Raw genomic sequence first — 20976 nt, 5'->3', positions numbered from 1 at the left:
AGTTGTAGAATATGTCACAAGGTTTCCGTACATATAAAGAACGTCGATATTTGAGTTATAACGAAGAAGTTATGGCCCGTCGAAGTTTTACGGCAAAACCGGCACGACACCAGGAGACGTAAATTGTGAATTTAAGATGGAGGACTTTTTAGCCTTATTGATCTAAACCAAAGTTGTAGTATATGTTAAACCGAGAACATCCATAAAAAGAACGCCCAAAACTGACTTCATATGAGGAAGTTATGATTTTTCTAAGATTTGGCTTAACAGTGCACGACCCGAAACTCGAATTTTAGTTTAAGCGGTTTTTGGCTTACGCGGCCTAAATGAGATTTGAATATCTCATTAATAGGAACTCAACGGTAAAAAGATAGATGAAAACGGAGTCCGTGTGAAGGAGTTACGAATTCTTCGCGGTCATTTAACAGTCTAAACGCCTCCTACTGTTAAATTTGAGATCGGTCGAGAATTAGACGACGGATTCTAAATGAAAGTTGTAGATATTTATTTTACCTACGCGTTGAAAAAACGAACGTCGAAAACGGAGCTCATATGCGAGAGTTATGATTTTCTAAGTTTGAAGGCTGATACGCGATAAGGGGTGACGTGGCACCACCTGAATTGGACACGTGGCACCACCAGAAGGCTGCCACATGCCCCAACTCTGCGAGTCCATCAGGAATTCAACCTATAAATAGAGGTGCCGGGCATTCCAACTTCCTCACACCTCACCCTTCAACTTTCTCTCTCTAGTTTCTCTCTCTAACCTTCCTTAAGCCCCCTAAAGTCTAGGTAAACCCCCTAGCACCCGAAGGAAGCCCTGAGGCTCCCGAAGCCCCAAGAAGAGAGCCTTTCGGCTCGGGAACGCTGCTCCAACAAAGCTTGGTTTTCTTTAAAATCCGCTGTAAGTGAGCTACGCTTACGCAATTTTTAATATAGCTTTCATGTTATTAGGTCCTTAAAATAATTATTTGGGCTATTATTATGAGTTATATTGGGTGTTATTTAACGCTTATATAATAATAATAATAGCTAGACTATTAATTTGTCGCGGTTGTCGTTAGACTAAACTCTAGTGGTAATGATACTAGGTTTTGTCCGAGGGAAATTGTTTTAACAGTAACGAAGTGTTGTCTGAGTACCGAGTCATCACCTTATCAAGTGAGTGCATAGTTACTTTCATCTTACACATAGATATGAAGTATTTTACATAAATTACGTGCTATGCGCGCATATTATCTGAATACTTGTTGTCTATGCTGGATGAATGATTTTATACATGTTTTAAATGATTTAAACTGTATATTTATTTTATATCTACAAATATGTTGGGATAAAACATGGGTAGATGAAATAGTTGGTGTGTGATGAAATAAAATAATGAGAGATAGGTGATGATAGGAAGGTGAGGATAATTAGGTGAGGATAGATAGGTGATGATGAATCGGTGATGTAGGATACTACAACCTTGTCCGACAATTTGGAGATGTAGTCATCTACCAGAGTATATATGGCGACCACGAACTATTATAGACAACCCTGTGGAAACACCAGCAGGATCATAACCGGTAGGTGATGAATTACGAGTTCAGGCGATGTTGTAACTACGTATTCATGTGATGATACTCTAACCCCTTTACTATGAATTACGAGTTCAGGCGATGTTGTAACTACGTATTCATGCGATGATACCCTAACCCTTAGTGGTTACGTATTGAGGGAGTAATCCCTGAATCAATATTGTCTAGGCGATGTAGGCGATGATCCTTAGGGAAAGTCCTTAGGAACAAACATAAAAGGAGATGTGATGTAAGGAGATGAGAGGTAAAATAAGATGTAGGAGACGACCCTTAGGATAAATCCTTAGGGAGGGTACTTAGGAATAAAGAAGATAATGGGGATGGGTAATTGGGTTAATTGTTTGATGATTGAACATAATAATTATATTATTGTGGGTTAAAAACCCTATGTACTCACCAGGTTTCCCAACCTGACCCACTCATTTTATTTATATCACAGGTGTTGTTATGAAGTCACATTACACTTAGAGATTAAAGAGATGTAGATCACTAGTGTAAATAAATGTAAGTTCTGTTTATGCTTATGTTTTTGTATTGACGATGATATCCCAAACGTTTTAAAATGAATAAAATACGTTTCTTCGAAAATGTTTTGATAATGTATTTAACATATTTTTCTGGGAACAAATTCCGCAACATTTTTATGAAAAGAAGTACTCTGGTTTTTACAAAGCATAAATAAAATCGGTCTTTTCTGGCTGTGAAAATGGGGATGTCACAGACGGGGCTCGTTTGAATTGAATGGACGGGGGCCCGATATGTTGAGAGGGGGCCCGTATGGTTATATGGTATTTTGGGGAACTCACTAACCTTTTTGCATACAATTTTACGGTTTAAATGTTTCAGGTACTTCTGCTTCCAAACAGAAGGGTCCGACTTTATCACACAACATCATCTGGAGTTTATTCTGCAATATCTATTTGATCCACTCCGATGTTTGAGAACACTTTATACATTGATTGATTTTGAAACAAATGATTGTATTGTTTTTGGGTGTTTTAAAACTGAAATATTACTAGTATCTTTAGGACGTTACAAGAACATTAAAAATTGATTAAAATAGTAAATTGGGTAAATATTTTAAAATTTTATGAAATGTATAAATGATGTTTTAAGCGTTTTAAGAGTGTATAATAGTCGATTAATAAAATAATGCTTTAAAATATTTAAAACTATAGGTTTCTGAAACTATGATACTTTGAAAGTTCTATGAGTTGTAAATATGATGTAAATTAGGTTTGGAAAATATTATATTTTGATATTTAAGAAGGGTATATACGAAACTTATGCTTGATTTAAACTTCAATTTTTTTTAGCGACATGCAGACTGTAAAAACAAATAACTTTTTTCTTGCAGGCTAAAGAATTTTAATCCACCTATTCTTCTATATATGTGGTCTGCAGATTTCATAAGTTTTACCTTTTCAAAATCAAACACCACTTCGTCTTCAACCTCTTGTTTACTGTGTGAGACGTTGTTTATACGTTCATGTCTAAAACGAGTAAATTGTTGTATTAATCATGTATACTTTTCTCAGTTCTATTATTGATTATGTTTGAGTTCATACACATGTTAGATTTCTTGTATAGGATTTGAGTGAGATTTTTTTTGTTGTAAAAGTAACCGAAGATAATTGTTAGAAAAGACTCTTCATCTTGGTGTTTTGATGCATTTTGGTAACGTATAAAATAGTAATATTTAATATATTTAATATCCAGAATATCTATTGGAATCATATAACAACCCATTTAACTAATTACTTACTTTTAACCATATAATCATTAATTTATTTTAAAATCCATAACATTAAGTTTATGTACATGTCCTATTAGCTAGAGTATAACTCTTCATCAACTAGGGTTTTATCCCTAATTCCATTAGTATAGATGAAATCAAGCACTTCAATTATGAAATGATGATTATTCGGTGATACATTACAAGCTTTCTAGCATTAAAACATACACAAAGCTTAATAATCATCAAATTCTAATTTCTCTCCAAAACTAGGGCTTATAAGTCCACAAGGTCCATCAATCCAAATCAACCAATAGAGTAGAGATCAAAGCTCGGATTCATAAACTAAATAGTAGATAGAACTTATTGCATTGATTTTAAACTCCTAAATCTCCATAAATTTTGGATTTGGATTGGAATCCAAACCCTAGATCAATCTTTGATAAGAGATAGAGACGATTTTATACCTTTAAAGCTTCACGCCTTGTTCCCGAGTTCTACTTAAGGAGAGAAATGGGAGGATACGGAGGGAAAGTGAGGGGTGTCGAAGGAAAATCGTGTTCCCGAGTTTCATTAATGGAAGAAAAGTGAGGGGAGGGGAAGGATTTTGGAGTCATATTTTCCTTCCAAATTTTCCTCCCAAATTGGGCGGATTTGGGAAGAAAGTGAGGGGAAGGAAAATTTTATGTTTTATTTTCTTTTTCCTCCTAACTCGGGAACACAAAAACTTAAAATTTTCCTTCAATTTCCTTTCATTTCCTTCAAACTCAGGAACACGGAATAATGAATATTTTCCTTCACCTCCCTTTCTTTCCGTCAAAATTTTCTTTCCCTTTCTTTTAATGAATTTAAAAAAAAAACTCGAGAACAAGGCGTCAATGATGTAAACCTAACTTCAATTCCTCCAAATACATCTTGAATTCACTTCTAACTCCTTGGATCTCATGAAATCACCATTTCTCCTCACACAAACTATCTAGTTCGATTGATGCTTTTGGGATACTTGAGAAGACTTCCAACTCTCTCTCTCTCTCTCACACACACACACACACATACTTTTTCTTTCTCTAATATATGCCCTAATTACACATTTAACCCTTAATCTTCTTAAGTTCACTTTATGATTATCATTTTAAGTGAAAATAACTAGTCATCTTAAATTTACTCATTTAGTCCCCGTCACATTTTATGGCATAATTAGTCCCGAGCTAACTACGTTGGTCAACTACCAAGTCAACACTAATTTACCTAATTTATTCATATTTAACGTTTTTTCTACGACATGTTTTAAATATAAAGCTAAATACTAATGACTAGTTTTCTTCTCTATTTATAGAAAAAAAAACTTTATTTTACATAAAAAGACTATTATTACCTAGCTATCACACATCATTATAGGACGTATCCTGCCTCAATAAAAAAAAACTTATGTGTCCCATGAATATTCTCATGCCAAGCATTGTATTAGCCCATCACCTCTTGACTTAAGGGGGGATATTAGAGTTATACAACACATGTCACAACATAATAGTGTAAAGATTGAAACCTTGGTTATTTGGTGTATATACTTTCATTTTCGATTGTAAATTATTTGCATTATTTGTACTTACAAATAAATGAACGGGGGATGATTTTCTCAAACCCTACAACTTTCCCAAAAAAACACTCATATGGGCTAAAGGTTATAGGCTTATATGAAGGAGAAAAGTATTTGGGTTGGGCATTCCGAAACAGAAGTTGGAGATCGAAGACTTTCAAAAATCATGATCATAACAAGCCCAATTTAGAAAGGAAGTGGTGGAATAAACAGTTTAAGACCAAAAAGATACAAAATTGAATAGAACACAGACTGATTTCAGTCTTGAGATCTCTTCTTATGCTCAAAATCAGCTCTGTTCTTTGAATATCTTCAGAGAAACAATGTCATTATTCTTCACATCGAGCAACAATAACCTCATAATCCACGCAGCACTTTCTCTCTTCCTCACTCTCATCTTCTCCTTCATCAAGATCCCATCCTTCTTCCTTCATGGCCTCCACACTTACATCCACCCTGATGACGTCGCACCCCCAAACCCCAACTCCTCCGGTATCAAAGCCGCAATCCGAAGGCCGGGTGACGCCACTACTGGTGAATTGAAACCAAGGAAGAAATCCAATAAGTTTGAATTTGATGAAAACAAGGCTCAGATCTTTAGACTCAAACTCAATCACAATCACCTCCAATCAAGGCTGTATTTCGATCAGTTTCGTGGGGTTTTCAATTTCACCATCGTCGCATCTTCTTGCTTGTTGCTTCATAACTTTTTACCTTCATCAAAAGATTCCTCTGGGGTTCTGCCAAATGGTACATTGATTCCAATCCTGTTAGGGCTTTTAGGGCTTGTTAGAGTATTCGTCACGATTGCTAGGGTTTCTTTCGAGCGATCTGCCTCCAAGAGTTCTGAAAAACAATTGAGTGTTTTCGTCGGGTTTTCCGCGACTGTAATCGCCTTCCTCATCGTCCTCCAAGTTTTTCCCAATTGGGTTTTCGATTTTCCGTTTGAATCTCTCGATGGGTATGGAAAATTTTGCACCGCCGTATTCATGGGCTCCCTCGCCGGACTGTTATACGTTCCGGCAACTAAAACCGCTCGCGCCTACTGGCTTGGAACAGATCAGATTCGCTGTAATTTATCGATGATTCACTGCGGATGGTTTGGAAGAACACTACTTCACATCACCTACTTATTAGCGATCTTCACTTCATTGCTTTGGATTAACCCCTTTTCCGAACTCCTTGTTAACAAAAACATCGACACAAACAAACGATCACAATCAAATCATTCACCCAACATTCAACACAAAGATCGTTTAGTTGGCAACGTGGGTATGTCAAGATCCGATTTCAACAACTTCCGGCTATGGTGTATGCTAGCAACCGGAGTTTTACAAATGCTAACATTTCGGGCGAATGTGCAAATGTTTTTGAACGAAGCAGTGTTATCATGGTACCAAAGATTACATGCAAGTAAGTTCCCTGATTTGGATTACAGTCGAGCCAAAGTGTTCCTCCATAACCACTATTTGTGCCTTGCTGCTCTGCAATTCTTCTCGCAGCCTGCTTTTGTTCTCCTCTTTCTTGGTTTATCACGAATCAATGATAATGTTCTTGATCACTTTCCAGCTTTGTGTAACATGATCCCATGTTCTGCTTTGATCAAAGAAATGGGTTTGTTTATGGCCTGGTGGGTTGTTTTCATTTGGTGTATTTTTGTTTCAGTTAATCTTGCCCTATATAGAAATGGGATTATGTATGTTTCTTAATGGTGTTCTTTTTTCATTTTCGTATCTACGACTGTTGTAGATTACGTGGATCCATAATTTGGCTAGATTTTGGTTGTAGAGTTTTGTGTTATTAACAAAATTCTTCCATTTTTGATCAATTTTTTTACTATTATTGTGATAGTTACTTGTGTTCTTTTGTTGATTATGCTGTTTCTTTTTCGAACTCAATACTAATGTTGCCTTGTAGGATCATATGTCGTAATTGTTCTCGCAAGGGTCTTTTTGTCATTATGCTATGTATAGTTCTTGGCTTTTAGTTGTATATAATCTAACCACAATTAACTTTAACAATGTCTTGTAATAGTTGCTAATAGATAAAAGGTTAAATGCAATGAATAGCAAAGTACTTTCATTAATTTTTTATTGACAAAACTTCAAAAATGGTCCTTGTGGTTTTCGAAAATATCAAGTTTAGTCCCTGAGTTCAGAAAACCTCACAGATGGTCCCTGTGATTTCAAAACTTTTAGCAAATGGTCCTTTTCGCTAACTCCATTAGCTTTTGACCGTTAAGTGAAGGGCATTTTTGTCTTTTCACTATTACAGGGACCATTTTTGAAGTTTTGGCCTTATTTAAAAAAAAATTATTATTTAATATTAAAGGTCTCTCTCTCTCTCTCTCTCTCTCTCTCTCTCTCTCTCTCTCTCTCTCTCTCTCTTCGGCCAATAAATCAGTTCTTGTTAACATCACCAATCGTGAAGTTCTTATTTACATCTTACCGATTGTGAAGTTCTTGAAGCTAATTGATGTGTGTTCTTCAAGATCTGGTGGAGTTTTTGTTTAACGGTGGTGTTGGATTCCTCTCGTCATTAAGATCTCGATATCCATATTTGATTTCAGTTTCAAGATGGTTGATTCCTTCCCATTGTCAACGTCGCAGAGTCCAAAGTCGATTTCAGTTTTGCGGTAGTGGTCTTCATCGACGATCGATCTAGGTGGTGGTAACTAATATTCATCATTAAGTGATTCAAGATTGTTTAAGGGCACCTTACAGTTTATCCATATGATTTGATTATAAACTCATACATAAGAAACTTTGTAGATCCCCTTATGATGAAACCATGTAAGCCAACCAAGTTTCGATGATGGATTTGTGCAATAGCTGTAACTTCTGCTCTTAACCACCCTTTTCCTTCAAACATCCTTTCCAGTCGAAAATTCACCGCCAGTGAAGGTTACCGAGTGAGAAAGAGAATCAAGAGAGAGAGAGTGTGTGTGTGTGGGGGGTGGGGGGGGGGGGATTAGAACCTTAAAATACAGACATGGTTGATGAATATAAGAGGTTGAAGTCGATTTAGAGATGGGTTTGTGAGTTGATTCAACCACCATAAAGGTAGCCAACCAAGTTTCGAGATATCTTTGGGGGTATAACATACGCTGCGTTTCTTGATCTTGTTGATTGGTTGCAGAATAAAGATGAATAGAACGTGATGAACGGAAAAGATCATTTTCTCGTTGGAGGAAGAATCACTTGGGATTTCAGGAGATTAAGCAACAAAGACACCGATTGGAGAAACAAGTTCTTATTCTTACCAGCTTCCAGGATCATGTAAGTTCTTCTCATAGAATCAATTTCATTTAATTCAGACAATTTCGCCATTCTATACCCTACTTGCTTCCATCCATCAAAAGATTTTGATGTTTTCACTTGGCAAAACCGGATGATGAAACTTGACCGGAAATGGCTGTTCTGTTTAGCCGAAGTTCCACATCCAGGTAACCCGAAATCAATTCGAAGTCTTTTAATCGATCAATGGAAGAATTCGAACTCGGGAAGCTTTTAGATTGTGGAAATGGTGGTTTTATTGAAGAACTTAATGGAATAATGCGTTGTTAGAAGAAGAAGAAGAATAAGATGAGGAGACTGTGGGTGCTAATGAATGGGATCCTTTTTTTCTCTAACCCGAAACAACAAACTTGATCATAACTGCACAGAGATGTAAATTGGGTTATACTTCTTCTCTTGAAGAACTATGATTCTTGATTACTAGTTGTTGATTTTTTGAAATGACGAACATGAACTCAGACATGAATTGGAATGGTGGGTTTTTGATTTTTGGAATCGAGAGAGAGAGAGAGAGAGAGAGAGAGAGAGACCTTTAATATTAAATAATATTTTTTTAAATAAGGGCAAAACTTCAAAAATGGTCCCTGTAATAGTGAAAAGACAGAAATGCCCTTCACTTAACGGTCAAAAGCTAACGGAGTTAGCGAAAATGACTATTTGTTTAAAGTTTTGAAAGCACAAGGACCATCTGTAAGGTTTTTTGAATTTAGAGACTAAACTTTATATTTTCGAAAACCACAGGGACCATTTTTGAAGTTTTGTCTTTTTTATTAGACAAAATTGCAAAAATGGTCCTTGTGGTATGCATTTTTTTGGGGTTTCAGTCCAAACCTCGACTTTTTTTATTCATGGTCCTTTTGGCCTAGTTTGTACGTAGAATTGGTCCCCCGACTTAACTTCCGTTAAGTTTTTGCTGTTAACCCCCTCATGTGCCTCCCACATGAGGGTATATTTGTCTTTTAACTTCTAAGGGACCATTTTTGCATCTGAAAATAATATATCCTCCTTTTAAAAAAAACAATAATACCTATTTATTTATTTTAATAATTAAAAAATAGAATCTCTCTCTCTCTCTCTCTCTCTCTCTCTCTCTCTCTCTATATATATATATATATATATATATATATATATATATATATATATATATATATATATATATATATATATCCTTTTATTCTTCCCAAACACCATTGTTGAAGAAGCATAACACAAAATCCCCTGTCGAGCATCAAACAAACAAACACGCCATGGGATGGCTGTTTCCGGCGAGATCAAGAGGAGCTACAACCTCTCGACGACTGCAATCGATGTTCAACACCTCTACAACCCTCCTACAGTCAAAAAAGCACAACCTCAAACGCTTCACCTCAATCGTTGGTATTGCAGCTACTCTGATTCCCTTTCGAATCGTTGTTATCGATGACGAGAAAGAAACCACGATGAGGCTCGCCATGGAGCAACCTCGCCACCTCCTTCAGTTCTTCATCGCATCTTCGCACCTTTCCTTACTGAAGTTGCTTCCGCAACTTACCTTTTTCCCTCGGATATTCCTTCCTTCATTCTCTTTCGCAAATCAATGCTTAAGCAACCCTTGTTGCTTCCGATCTTATTCTTCCCTGATCAGTTCAATTGAGCACCTGTGTGAATGAGCTTTCTGAAGTTCCAGTCATCGCTTGGGTGTTGTACAACATCTTTCAACTGGCGGCTAACCCAATCAGCAAGATAAGGAATAAATGAGTGGTGGTTAGAATCCGGCACTCCAAGTCCGATTAGGTCTGTTAAAATCCTTTCCTTATTTCGTTAGTTTCTCTTTGTTGTGAAAGTAGGTCACGAAGATCAACACAATCACACCCAAACTGTACACATCATTTTTTTTGTTTGATTTCTTGAGCTTTGAAATTAATTCATATTTCTAGGTAAAGATGATGAACAAATGATGACCAGAGGATCAAGGTTGATCGAAATCAACATATCAATGAAAATGAATAGCAAAAGATCAGCATACCATAAGGACCAAACATGTAATTTACTCTAAAGAAATATAAATCGAAGCAAATAACTACAGATAGAGAAAGGTTAAGGCAAATCAAAGATTTAGGTCTGTAGTCTCGATTGATATTCTATTTGTTCTTTAACTTCAAGGGCTGTTGATTGTTGATGATAATGGGGGATGTGATCATCGGCTCAACATGATCCGATTCATGACCAGGTAGTGGCAAAAGAGGGGTTGCGTCAGGGTCAGATTGAATACGTTGAAAGATCTGATACGGTGGAGGATGGAGGATCCATGTTGATTGAAATATATTGGGATTTTTCCTTTTGATCTTCTATTTAATTGTGATTGGGTAAGTTGGAGGCGAAGAGAATGGTTCCTGTCATGCTATTGAGGAATTGGGAGTGAATTTGGAGATTCAGAAAATCTAAGAGAGTGGAATGGAGGACGAATGAGTTCATCTGGTTATGTATGTTTATGTGAGAGAGAGAGAGAGAGACCACTTTTATTTTTTAATTGTTAAACTAAAAAAATAGGTATTAATTTTTTTCTTTTAAAAATGGGGATATATTTTTTTAGGTGCAAAAATGGTCTCTTATAAGTGAAAAGACAAATATACCCTCATGTGGGAGGTACATGAGGGGGTTAACAGCAAAAACTTAACGGAAATTAAGTCGGGGGACCAATTCTACATACAAACTAGGCCAAAAGGACCATGAATCCAAAAAATCGAGGTTTGGACTGAAACCCCAAAAAAATACATACCACAGGGACCATTTTTGCAATTTTGTCTTTTTATTACTACGGCTTATTTTCATATTTTTATAAAAACATTATAATTTGAAAAATCTCCCCTGATTAAAACAATATCATCAAAATACAAACTAATTTCAAGTGATATAATTGGATACGAATTCTAAAGGTGAAATGTTAATGCTAGACTTAAATTTGATTTTTTCACAATAAAGATTAAAAAAATTTCAAAACACAATATTGTAATAAAAAAAATGTATTTATCCAATTGGTAAACATGTAAAACTTCCAAAACACAAGTTAAAAGAAGAACACATTCAAATTCAAGAAAAATAGTAAAAGATTCATCTTCTTGATAAGCTTAGAAACATACTCCTGATTTTACAATTCTACCCTCGTATTAAAAAAAAACATCACAAGAAGTCATTTTTGATTGCTTTCAAGAACTTAAACACATGAAGCATACTAGGGCGACTAGCTGGATTTTCGGAGAGACAGATGGCAGCAATCTGAACAGTCTTGATCATCGCCTGTTTCGAAGCACCATTCACAACCGTTGGATCAAGAACATCAACAACCTGACCTTTCTTCATCTTCTTCAAAACCCACCCCACCAAATTCCCACCTTCAATATCCTTAAACTCAGGCCCTGTGGGCTCTTTTCCGGTGACCAATTCAAGAAGAATCACACCGAAGCTATAAACATCACCCCTCGTCGTTGACCTCCAGCTTTGACCATACTCCGGCGGAATATAACCAAAAGTTCCGGCTAAATCAGTGCTCACGTGAGTCTCACATGCGCTAATCAACCTCGCAAGCCCAAAATCAGCAACTTTTGGTTCAAAATCTTCGTTGAGTAAAATGTTACTAGCTTTAATGTCTCGATGAATGATATGTGGGATGAATCCATGGTGCAAAAAGGCTAACCCACGGGCTGACCCGATTGCGATCTTGAACCGTTTGGTCCAGTTCAAGATTTCTAAACCGCCGGTTCGGTTTCGTAACCATAGATCCAAACTTCCGTTCACCATGTATTCGTAAACGAGAAGCTTTTCTTCACCGAAAGAACAATACCCTAACAATGGGACAAGATTTTGGTGTTTTACTTTCCCGATTGTTTCCATTTCAGCTAAGAATTCTCGTTGCCCTTGTGTTTTTGATTTGTTTAGTTTCTTCACTGCGACGATTTTTCCATCTGGTAATTTTGCTTTGTAGACTGTGCCGAATCCGCCGTCGCCGACGATGTTTGATTTACAGAAGTTGTTGGTGGCTTCTAGGATGTCGACGAGGGTTAGTTTTAGAAGGGGTTGTTCAAACATGGCTATGTTGATGCTTAATGGCTCTTTTGACTTGCTATTGGTTATTAAATAGAGATTTTGATCGAGTGAACTGGTGTTTAATTTGCTGACATCTGTTTCTTCATCTTCGGAATTGTCGCGTTTCTTGAATCTGTTCATCCAGAGTTTTAAGAGAGTGACGATGATGATCAGTAAAGTTCCGATCACGATTGAAATTAAAGCCCAGATGTATGGAAACTGTGGTTTTGTTTGGAATTTTTCAACAGGGCATTCCATTCCGAGGATTCCACCGCAAAGATTTTTGTTCCCCGATAATGAAATTCTTGACGTATTGCTACAGATTCCATTCCGAGGAACAGGACCTTCTAATCCGTTTCCCTCCAAATTCACAAGATTTAAATTCGAGATACTGCATAATTTGTTGGGTATTCGACCTGAAAGCTTGTTGTTTGAGAAATCCAAGTACTCTAGCTCGATTAAATTCCCTAATTCCGACGGAATTTCCCCTGTGAATCCATTCCGGTGAAGATCCAATGATGTCAGGAACGACAAATTCCCCAAAGACGAAGGAATTTCACCAGTAAACAAGTTATTACTCAGATTCATCATCTCAATCCGCCATGAACCAGAATCATTAAACAACTCATTTAAACAACCTGAAATCCTGTTTTCTTGGATAAAAAACCCAACTAGATTCACCATGAGAGTAGAAGGAAGTTTGCCATTGAGGAGATTCTTGCTTAAATCCAAATGGGTCAACCCGTTTAAGTTCTTAAACGTTTCGGGTATTGACCCGGAAAGGTTGTTCCCAGTCAGATTAAGTTTGACCAAGCTGTTAAGTTGACCGAGACTTTTAGGTATCCCACCGGAGAGATTATTATTCCCCAAATACAACCCTTGCAACTTCAAAGCACCACCCAATTCCGCCGGAATCCCGCCGGAAAACTGATTACCGGATAAATCCAAGGTGGTGAGATTCGTAAGGTTGGCTAAAGATTTTGGTATCTCCCGTGAAAGCATGTTGCCATTTAGCAAAAGATCCACCAAAACCGAACAATTCCCGAGTTCATCCGGAATCGAACCCGTCAATTTATTGTTGGAAAGATCGTAGAGGCCATGGTGCTGAACGTAACTGGAATCCGGGATTCCGGTTTGCCGGAAATACTTTGACTTTCTTGACGACGGAATTGACCCGGAGAAATCATTGTTTGAAAGAATCAAGCATTGCAACTCCGGTAAACCGGAGATTTCCGCCGGAATTGACCCGTTGAGTTTGTTATCACCGAGGTCTAATGTCGTGAGAGAAACACAATTCCCAAGTTCGACAGGAATGGAACCGGTAAATTGATTGGACTTCAGGTTAAGAACGGAAAGAGAATCAAGTATTCCGATTTCTTTGGGGATATTTCCGGTGAGTCGATTGTTGCTAAGAATCAACCTTTCTAATATAACAGATTTCCCAATGTCTCTGGGGAGATTACCATCTATCATGTTATTTGAAGCAGAAAACTCCAACAGATTTATTGAGTTCCATAAACTCACCGGAATTGAACCGGTTAAGTTATTGGAATCGAGATCAAGAACCATCAATGGAAGCTTCGAGAAGTAACCGGGTATGGACCCGATAATCTGGTTATCCGACAACAACAACTGAGACAAATTGCTACAAGCTATAAACGTGTCATGAATCGAACCAGAAAGCAGATTACTCTCGAGATCAATCTCTGTTAACGAAACAGCCTTGCATATTTCTTTGGGAATCGAACCTGTTAACAAGTTGTTGCTTAAACCAATAAAATTAAGCAGTGAGCAATTACCGATTTCCGGTGGGATCTGTCCGGAGAACCGATTACCCGACAGCAAAAGTGAGTTTATTTGGTCCCATTTGCCGAGCCACGATGGTAACTCACCGGAAATCTGGTTGTTTTCAGCAGAAAACGAAAGCATTGGGAGCTGCGATAGGTTTTCCGGCAAAGACCCAGTTAATGAATTGAAAGAAAGAACCAATGTTCTGAGATTACTACAGTTTCCTAGCTCGCTAGGTATTGAACCATTGAGTTCGGAGTAAACGAGGTTTAGGATTGATAAATTTTGTAGCTGTCCGATGGATTTTGGGATAGGAGACTTCAAGGGGTTGTAAGAAAGGTCAAGTTTCGATAGAGATTTGAGGTTTGCAATTGTTTCCGGCAATGGGCCTTTTATTGAGCAAGAAGGGGAGAAGAAATTCTGTAGTTTCGAAAGATTTCCGATTTCCGGTGGAAGCACACCGGAGAAACGGTTGATTCCGATGAAAAGATCGGTGAGGTTTGAGAGAATTCCGATTTCAGGGGGAATATGGCCGGAGAGTGTGTTATTAGCAACATCCAAAAAAATTAGGTTTTTCAGGTTAGTGAGGAGAGTGGGAGAGAGAAAACCTGAAAGAAAATTGTTACCAAGCCCAAGTGATCGGAGTCTATGGAGGTTTCCAAGCTCCGGCGGTACTGTTCCGGTGAGTGAGTTGGAAGAGAGGTCGAGAGACTCAAGGTTTAACAACTTCCCAATCTCCTTAGGTATTTCGCCGGAAAAAAAGTTGGGTCCAAGCTCAAGCGTTCGCAACTGAGTCAGCTCCCCTAGCTCCATCGGTAGCTTGCCGGAAAACTGGTTTTTCCCCAAATCCAACACACGTAGTTTCCGGAGACTGGATATTTTAGGTGAAAGCTCGCCGGAAAACTGATTGGAAGAGAGGTCGAGGACAATGAGGTTGGAAAGAGAGAAGAGGGAGTCCGGGAGAGGGCCATGGAACGATTGTTGTGAGAGAACGAGCATTGTGACTCGATTGTGTTGGCATGAAACACCTTCCCATTGACAATGCGGGGTGTTGTGGTTCCATGTGGAGAGAATATGCTTGTTTAGAAGTGCGTTTTTGAAGGAAACCAAGCTTTCTCTATCTGGGATCTGTTCAACAATGGCGGAATCACCATGGAAGACGAAGAAGATGCCAAAGATTATGCATGAGAGACACCAAACCTTGATCTCCGTACCCATGGAGGTTTCGACACGGTGTGAGACTGTGTGTATGTTGCTTTTTCTTTGAAATTAAGCGATTTTATGTGATTAGGTGGATAATTGTAGCTTCATTGAAAGGGGATTGGGGTTGAGGACATGAAAACGTTGAGCAGGGGGGCAAGTACACACTCGTACAGAGATTCTCGAAAGCCTTTTTGAAAATATGCAATGTGTGGGTTGAATTCTTAACGAGCAACGGCGTCGTTTCCAGGTGAAGACAAGGACCCCTATTTTTTTCCCTTTTATGTCTCTCATACGTTTTTGTCCCGAACTCACAATTATAGTAAGCTATGTTTAATAAATAAGTTAGTTAAGTGGCGTATTATCAAGGGATAATGAAATTTACTCCCATTTATATTGAAATAGTTGTGAGACCCGAATGTTATATGGGTTGGATAAAACAAAAAAAAAAATTAAATATGAAGGTTTAAACAAAAATTTACATAAATTTGAATTTAAAAAGAAACATATTAAATACTATATGAGTTGTAATATTGTAATTTATTGGTTATTTTTAATTAAAGCAATTATTAATTAAGGTGTAAATATGATATGTTAATTAAGAAATATAAAAAAATGAGAAAATGACAAATGGAAAAAACATTTATTCAAAAATACCACAAAATGACAAGTGTCAAAACTCATAAGAGATTGACATGTGACAAAAAAAAAACTTTCATTTATTAAGAATAGGTGTGAGACTCGTGTATTACACAGGTTGATTTAAAAAAAAATAAACATTAAAATATAAATAGAAAATATTTTTTAATATACAACTTTAAAATAAGAAAGAAAAAAACGTATTTATTGCAATTTAATATCATATATATTATATTTAATACTTTACATATATAAATATATGACTTTAATTTTTAAAATTGAAACAAACCAAAAATTGACAAGTGTCATATTTATTTCAAAAATTACACAAAATGACAAGTGTCAAAAATAATGAGAAATTGACATGTGGCAAAAAAAACTTTTATTTATTAAGGAGGATCATCTATATCATTAAACTTGTTACTTTATTTGGATAACATTATTATGATGTATGACTAGTTATTATAAGTTTAGCCGGTCAACATCCTGTCATTTTTTTCATTGAGTTTCCAGCCAATATGAGATTTCTGACGAGTTTTTGTCATATAAGATATGTGTTATTGATTTTCACATTTGTGGTTTGAACAAAAAAAAATGCAACAATCGAACCTTCATTTGTGTGTGTTTAATGACCTCATGAACATAAAAAGATTTGATGTGTGTGTGTCTCGAAAATCTAAACCGTAAATCAAGAGGAAGAAACAAAATCAAGAGAGATAGAGAAACAAAATCTAAACCTTAAACTCGATGAATATGAAATCGAAAACATGTGTGCCTAAAAAATGAAATCAAAATCAATTTTTCTAGGTCCATGCTCTAAACTTGATAAACACGAAATTAAGAAATATATCTTCAAAGCTGGGGATCGAACTTGAAGAGATGCAAAATCGACTTATCGGTTCATATTTGAAGATATGGGTTCATTTTTTGAAACACACATATACACATAAGTTCTATGTGTTGTATTCAAAGATTTGAGTTCATGTTCGAATATTTTGGTTTGTTTATTGGTTCATGTTCAAAGATGTTAGTTTATATATGGAAACACGAAACACGAACAAGAACAAACACTACAAAATGATTTCCTTTTTTGGATTTGTTAAGGAAGATCATAAAAACATATGGAAACAAGAAATGATCCAGATCTTAGGGACTGATGCAAACAATAACATATGCAAATTCAATCTTGTTTTTATGGTTTGTTCATGTGTTTGAATTTGCAATAAAAATGTATATTCATGTGTTTGAATTAGACCCGATGCAAACAAAAACATATCCAATTTTTTTTCTTCAAAAAACTCATGTTTGGTCGAAGAATGACCAGAGATTCGTTAAAGATGGCAAAGTCATCAGAAATCGGCTAAACTTATAATACCCGATCATCATGGTATATTTTCGCATGAACCTACTTATATATATATATATATATATATATATATATATATATATATATATATATATATATATATATATATATATAAGTTCAAATGAAGACAGTAAATAAAGTGAAGACGTGAAAACAATACTTTTATGTTATTATTCTCCCATTAATTTTCTATACACCGTCTTATGTCTTTATTGGGTAATGAATATATTAATAATCATACGCCAAATATGCACATTAGAATTACAACAATAAAACATATATATATATATATATATATATATATATATATATATATATATATATATATATATATATATATATATATATATTTTCGCCCTAACATGAATTTTGGTGTTTCCTTCTACCTTGGAAATAATTTGTTGAGATAAAGTGTTTCTTCCGTGTAACACCCAAAATCTAGAAGGCCAAGAAAGGAAAGAAAACCCAAATTTTTAGGGGCGACTCGGCGAGTCCGAGCGGGATCCGGGTCGAGGAGTAAGTGACCGACTCGGCGAGTCTGGTCTGTGCAAGGAAAACCCTAATTCCGGGAGTTGTATCCTATATAAAGGGTGTTATGTCCCTCCCTCAGCCTCCATATCATCCTAGAGAACCTGTAAACTCTATATTTCGTGTGAGCTTCCATCATTTGAGAGAAATAGCTTTGGAGGAAGGAAATTGTGGAAAGGAACTTGAAGATCAAGAAGGTTGCTTCAAAGGAGAGGTGTATATCCGAGATCTACTTCAGTTTGTGTTCATCTTGGAGGTATTAAGCTGCCATTTTCCCTTCTTTGCATCTAGATCTATTTTGTTATGAGATTTGGGGGTTTTATGGTTGATTGAGACCCAATTCGAGTTAGGGGATTATATATGTTGTTGCCACTTCAGATCCAGTGTTGGGATGGTCCAATATGTCATAAAGCATCAGAAGATGAGTAGTTGGTGAAGCCCTTTTGTCCTTAAACCAAACCCTAGTATGTTTTGAGCCTAGATCTCTTTAGTTATACGTAAAGGTTGCAACTTTACGTGGGGATTGAGCTTTGGAAGTATTGATCTATGGGTTGGAGTCCCTTAATGACTCAAAAGTCCTCTGCATGTTTGGAGATCTGAATGGACTCGGCGAGTCCTTTGAATGGACCCGGCGAGTAGCATGAAGATTTGGAGAAAATCGATGAGTGGGATGAATAGCTCGTCGAGTCGGATGAAGTTGGGTAGGAACTCGGCGAGTTGGATGAACAACTCGGCGAGTCTATTGAAGGTTGTCTTGGACTCGGCGAGTCTGTTCTTGGACTCGGCGAGTCAGGTCGCGAAACCCCAAACCCTTCGAGTTGAGACTCGAATCAGTGAGTCGAATGGAGACTCGGTGAGTTGGACAGGTCAGGACTCGGTAATTGGTAGACTCGGCGAGTCATGGACTGACTTGGCGAGTCGAGTCGCGAATAGAAGGACTCTGAACATATGAACTCGGCGAGTAGGGTTGACCTGGAAGGTTGACTTTGACCAGGACTTTGACTTTGACCAGAGTTGACTTGGTTGTCTTTCGGGGGTCAGTTAGACTCAGTGTTGCATTGATATTGGTAGCTCGGGGAGCGAGTGGAGCAGGAGTTCAGAGAGTTGTCGGGCAGCAGCTAGTGGGATCATTAGCGAGTTCAGCCAGTGCAGGTGAGTTTCCCTTTGTGTGAATGGGTCTACGGCCACAATGTCGGCCCATGTAGTTATGAGTAGAAGACCTGGGGGTTAGCCCTAGGCACAGTATGCTAGTATGATATTCAGGACAAGGTCCAATGATAGCGAGCGGGTGCCCAAGGAATGGTTTATGTGATAGTTTATACTTGTTGTCTGTGTGATACTTGTATGTGCCTGGTAGGGTGGTGAGTGTGGGCGAGGTCCCGTACCTCACCAATAGCAGAGTGTGGATGGTGTTCCACATCTCATTAGCAGCAGATCAGGGCGAGGCCCAAGATAGGGAAATAGTGAGGGAGGGTTGGGCCCGTATCTCACTATCAGTAGGAGCATGGACGGGGCTCCCTGACTCATCAGTAGAGTTCGGTTGTTAGGATCGGAGGGTAGTCAGGCACCCCAGATACGTCTGACAGTAAGTGATGTTATGTTTATGTGCTAGCATGATATGATGTTATGAGATAGTGGTAGTAAGGGGGTGAAATAGCCCCACTTACCGGTCGACAGGACCGAAAGGGTAGGCCAGCACCCAGATATGCTAGGCAGTATATGACTTATGTGTTTACGCTATGCTTTTATGTGGTAATGTTAGGGGGTGAAATAGTCACCGGTTACCGGTTGAAAGATATCGAAGGGGAGGCCAGCACCCAGATATGCTAGGCAGTATCCGGTCGAGATGACCGAAGGGGAGCCAACACCCAGATATGCTAGGCAGTATCCGGTCGAGAGGACCGAAGGGGAGCCATCACCTAGACATGCTAGGCAGTATCCGGTCGAGAGGACCGAAGGGGAGCCATCACCTAGACATGCTAGGCAGTATCCGGTCGAGAAGGCCGAAGGGGAGCCATCACCCAGATATGCTAGGCAGTATCCGGTCGAGAGGACTGAAGGGGTAGGTCGGGCACCCAGATATGCCTGACAGTATATGTATGTTATATGACTGTATGGTATGATGGGGGGAACTCACTAAGCTTCGTGCTTACGGTTTTCAGTTTTGGTTTCAGGTATTTCCGGTAGCGGATGATGGAGCTCGGGATGATCGCATGGCACACACCATAGATTAGTCAGCATGGGAATGTTTTACTCTGATAACGAACATGTGTCTTGGAAACTATTACTCTGATCATGTTTTGAATCGATGATTTGTTTTAAGTGATGTTTTATTAAAAGAAATTTTTAGTCTTAAATTTTGGGACGTTACATTCCGCATAGGAAATTGTTTGTTGAGATAAAAATACTCTGATCATGTTTTGAATCGATGATTTGTTTTAAGTGATGTTTTATTAAAAGAAATTTTTAGTCTTAAATTTTGGGACGTTACATTCCGCATAGGAAATTGTTTGTTGAGATAAAAAAGATGCATTACATCCTTTCAATTTAAGTTATGGTTATTTACTACTATCTTACATGTCCATTATTAATCCATTTTACATTTGGAAACTATGTACTTCCTTTCCTCAACCCTGGGTACATTACTAGCACTAAATTTCTTTAACTCTAACTTGATCATCATTCTTTGAAAATTTCAAATTCTTTATTGAATCTACATCGTGTATCCTTATAATCTTATTCGCAAGTTTTATTAAAGTCAAAGTTTTACCCATATAATTAGGACAACAATCCTTTGACTGGAATTATGTTTGTGTCCTTTTTCTTATAGCCTTTATAATCTTATTTCATTTGATCTAACATTCATCACCAATATAAGATCCACTATTAAAATAATCTTGGTCTATTGCCTTAAGATATTGGTTAGTCAATTCTTAACCTTCTTTAACAACTTCTTGAATAGTTTGAGTAAAAGCAAACCTTTCAACTTCAAGATTTACAAGACTAAAGTTTTTAATTTCAACTTCAACACTAACCGCCATATTATACTCATCCACAAGGTAATATTTGTTATCATTATCTTCATCATCTTTCCTTTCCACAATTATTAAAGAAATGTGAGAATTTCGTATATACCATAAACAAATAACAAAATATCATATTTGCTCTAACTAATTCCTAAATAT

At 37.3% G+C, this 20976-nt stretch overlaps 2 protein-coding genes across 2 annotated transcripts; one reads left to right on the top strand and one right to left on the bottom strand.

Annotated features, from left to right (window-relative positions):
- The first annotated feature begins 5144 nt into the window (after nucleotides 1-5144).
- On the top strand, nucleotides 5145-6762 carry LOC111901717 (uncharacterized). The gene has a single exon (XM_023897599.2). It carries the CDS (start codon nucleotides 5236-5238, stop codon nucleotides 6619-6621), a length of 1386 nt encoding a protein of 461 aa, XP_023753367.1. The 5' UTR covers nucleotides 5145-5235; the 3' UTR covers nucleotides 6622-6762.
- A 4525-nt stretch (nucleotides 6763-11287) lies between these two features.
- On the bottom strand, nucleotides 11288-15614 carry LOC111901716 (leucine-rich repeat receptor protein kinase EMS1). Its single transcript, XM_023897598.3, has one exon. The coding sequence runs from the start codon at nucleotides 15274-15276 to the stop codon at nucleotides 11368-11370; it is 3909 nt and encodes a 1302-aa protein (XP_023753366.1). The 5' UTR covers nucleotides 15277-15614; the 3' UTR covers nucleotides 11288-11367.
- Nucleotides 15615-20976: the final 5362 nt, after the last annotated feature.

The sequence above is a fragment of the Lactuca sativa genome, chromosome 9 (assembly GCF_002870075.4).
Source record: "Lactuca sativa cultivar Salinas chromosome 9, Lsat_Salinas_v11, whole genome shotgun sequence".
Lineage (NCBI taxonomy): Eukaryota > Viridiplantae > Streptophyta > Magnoliopsida > Asterales > Asteraceae > Lactuca > Lactuca sativa.
This window is presented reverse-complemented; position numbering and strand designations above follow the sequence as displayed.

What these genes read in the sequence shown, in the direction of transcription:
- LOC111901716 (XM_023897598.3), bottom strand. Translation starts at nt 15,276, where the DNA reads ATGGGTACGGAGATCAAGGTTTGGTGTCTCTCATGCATAATCTTTGGC.
- LOC111901717 (XM_023897599.2), top strand. Translation starts at nt 5,236, where the DNA reads ATGTCATTATTCTTCACATCGAGCAACAATAACCTCATAATCCACGCA.